General features: G+C 43.0%; 1 protein-coding gene across 1 annotated transcript; it reads left to right on the top strand.

The window, feature by feature from the left end:
• The first annotated feature begins 284 nt into the window (after window positions 1–284).
• LOC137709460 (VQ motif-containing protein 11) lies at window positions 285–1,086 on the top strand. Its single transcript, XM_068448547.2, has one exon. It carries the CDS (start codon window positions 380–382, stop codon window positions 977–979), a length of 600 nt encoding a protein of 199 aa, XP_068304648.1. The 5' UTR covers window positions 285–379; the 3' UTR covers window positions 980–1,086.
• Window positions 1,087–1,497: the final 411 nt, after the last annotated feature.

Genomic DNA, 1,497 nt, shown 5'->3' with positions numbered 1-1,497 from the left:
TGTATTTTTATATAAATGATGATTAATATATGTTAAAAGATTAATAATTTAAAAATTAAAATTTTCCTCTATTTACATAAAAATACGTAATGTACTATTTATCTTTTCATCACAACTAAAAATTTCTCTCACACCACCCCATAAACAGTAAAAAGTAAAGCAACTCACCAACAACCCAGATAACTCATACAAAACAAATTCATACAAAAATATATAAAAACTAAATGAAAAGGCAATCTCTCTCTCTCTCTCTCTCTCCCCCCAAACCATGATAAAACCCCCACATTCGATACCCCCCTTCTTCCCGTTTTGTTTTTCATCCTTCTCTCTCTTCTCCCTTCCGTCGCTCTCTCTCTAGAAATCCACTGTGGCTCATACAATGGTCAACTCACCCACTTACGGGTCCGACCCCAACTCCCCCAACACAACTTACGTCCAAGCCGACCCCACAACTTTCCGGGCCGTCGTCCAAAGACTGACCGGAGCACCCGAAGACCCATCTGCCCCAAAGCTACCCCTCACCCTCCCCGCCCGCTACTCCACCCCCAAACCTCCCACCGCCACCGAAATGGGGCCCCGGCGACCGGCTTTCAAGCTCCACGAGCGCAGACACGCCACCAAGAAGCTCGAGCTCAGCCTCAACCTCAACACCGCCGCCGCAGCAACCCCATCATCCTCCTCGTGTGGGCCGTGCGGCAGGCTGCCCAGAGTGGGAGCAGGGTTTATGGGTTTTGGGAGCCATGAGATGGTGATGGCGTCGCCCGTTTCGACCCTGGATTTTCTGGGACGTGGGAGCCCGAGGACGCCGCCGGCGTCTCTGTGTGAAGAGGAAGATCGAGCCATTGCTGGGAAGGGTTTCTATTTGCACCCAAGTCCGCTAAGTACACCCAGAGGGACGACTGACCACACTCCTGAGCTTTTGCCTCTGTTTCCTCTGCAATCTCCTAGAGATAGTCAAAACTCTTGTTCTTCTACTTAATTAATTAGCAACCCAATAATTTCTTTAATTTATTTTTTTCTTGATTATGTTGTTAATGAAGTTGTTATAATCTTAATGATGGCTTATGGGTTTGGATGTTTTTGAAAGTTTGTCTCGTAGTTTTCGTTAAGTTCAAGTTGACTCCTAAAGTATGAGCAGAAATTCCTTCTCACACGCATCTTCGCGCAGCGTGCTTGCGATCGAATGTTCATGCTATGAATTACTATGTCAAAATATGAGATATTTTTGTCACTGAACTTACTTCTCATAGCTCTGCTAAATTTTAGACATGATTTTTTTTTTTTTTAATTTATTCGATTCAATGAACGAGGCTAGGTGACGTGTAGCAGTAAAAATAAACATGTGAATAGCAATATACAAAAATTTGATACGAACTGTCGTCTAATCATTGTTGATTGACTCAAAAGCGTTAGTTTTAATTATCTGAAACGATAATTTTTACACGGATCGTAAAGACATATTTGAGCCAAGCATTCAACATTTTTGTTTTGCTTTGG

The sequence above is a fragment of the Pyrus communis genome, chromosome 17 (genome assembly GCF_041283825.1).
Source record: "Pyrus communis isolate YQ-2024b chromosome 17, ASM4128382v1, whole genome shotgun sequence".
Taxonomy (NCBI): Eukaryota; Viridiplantae; Streptophyta; class Magnoliopsida; order Rosales; family Rosaceae; genus Pyrus; species Pyrus communis.
This window is presented reverse-complemented; position numbering and strand designations above follow the sequence as displayed.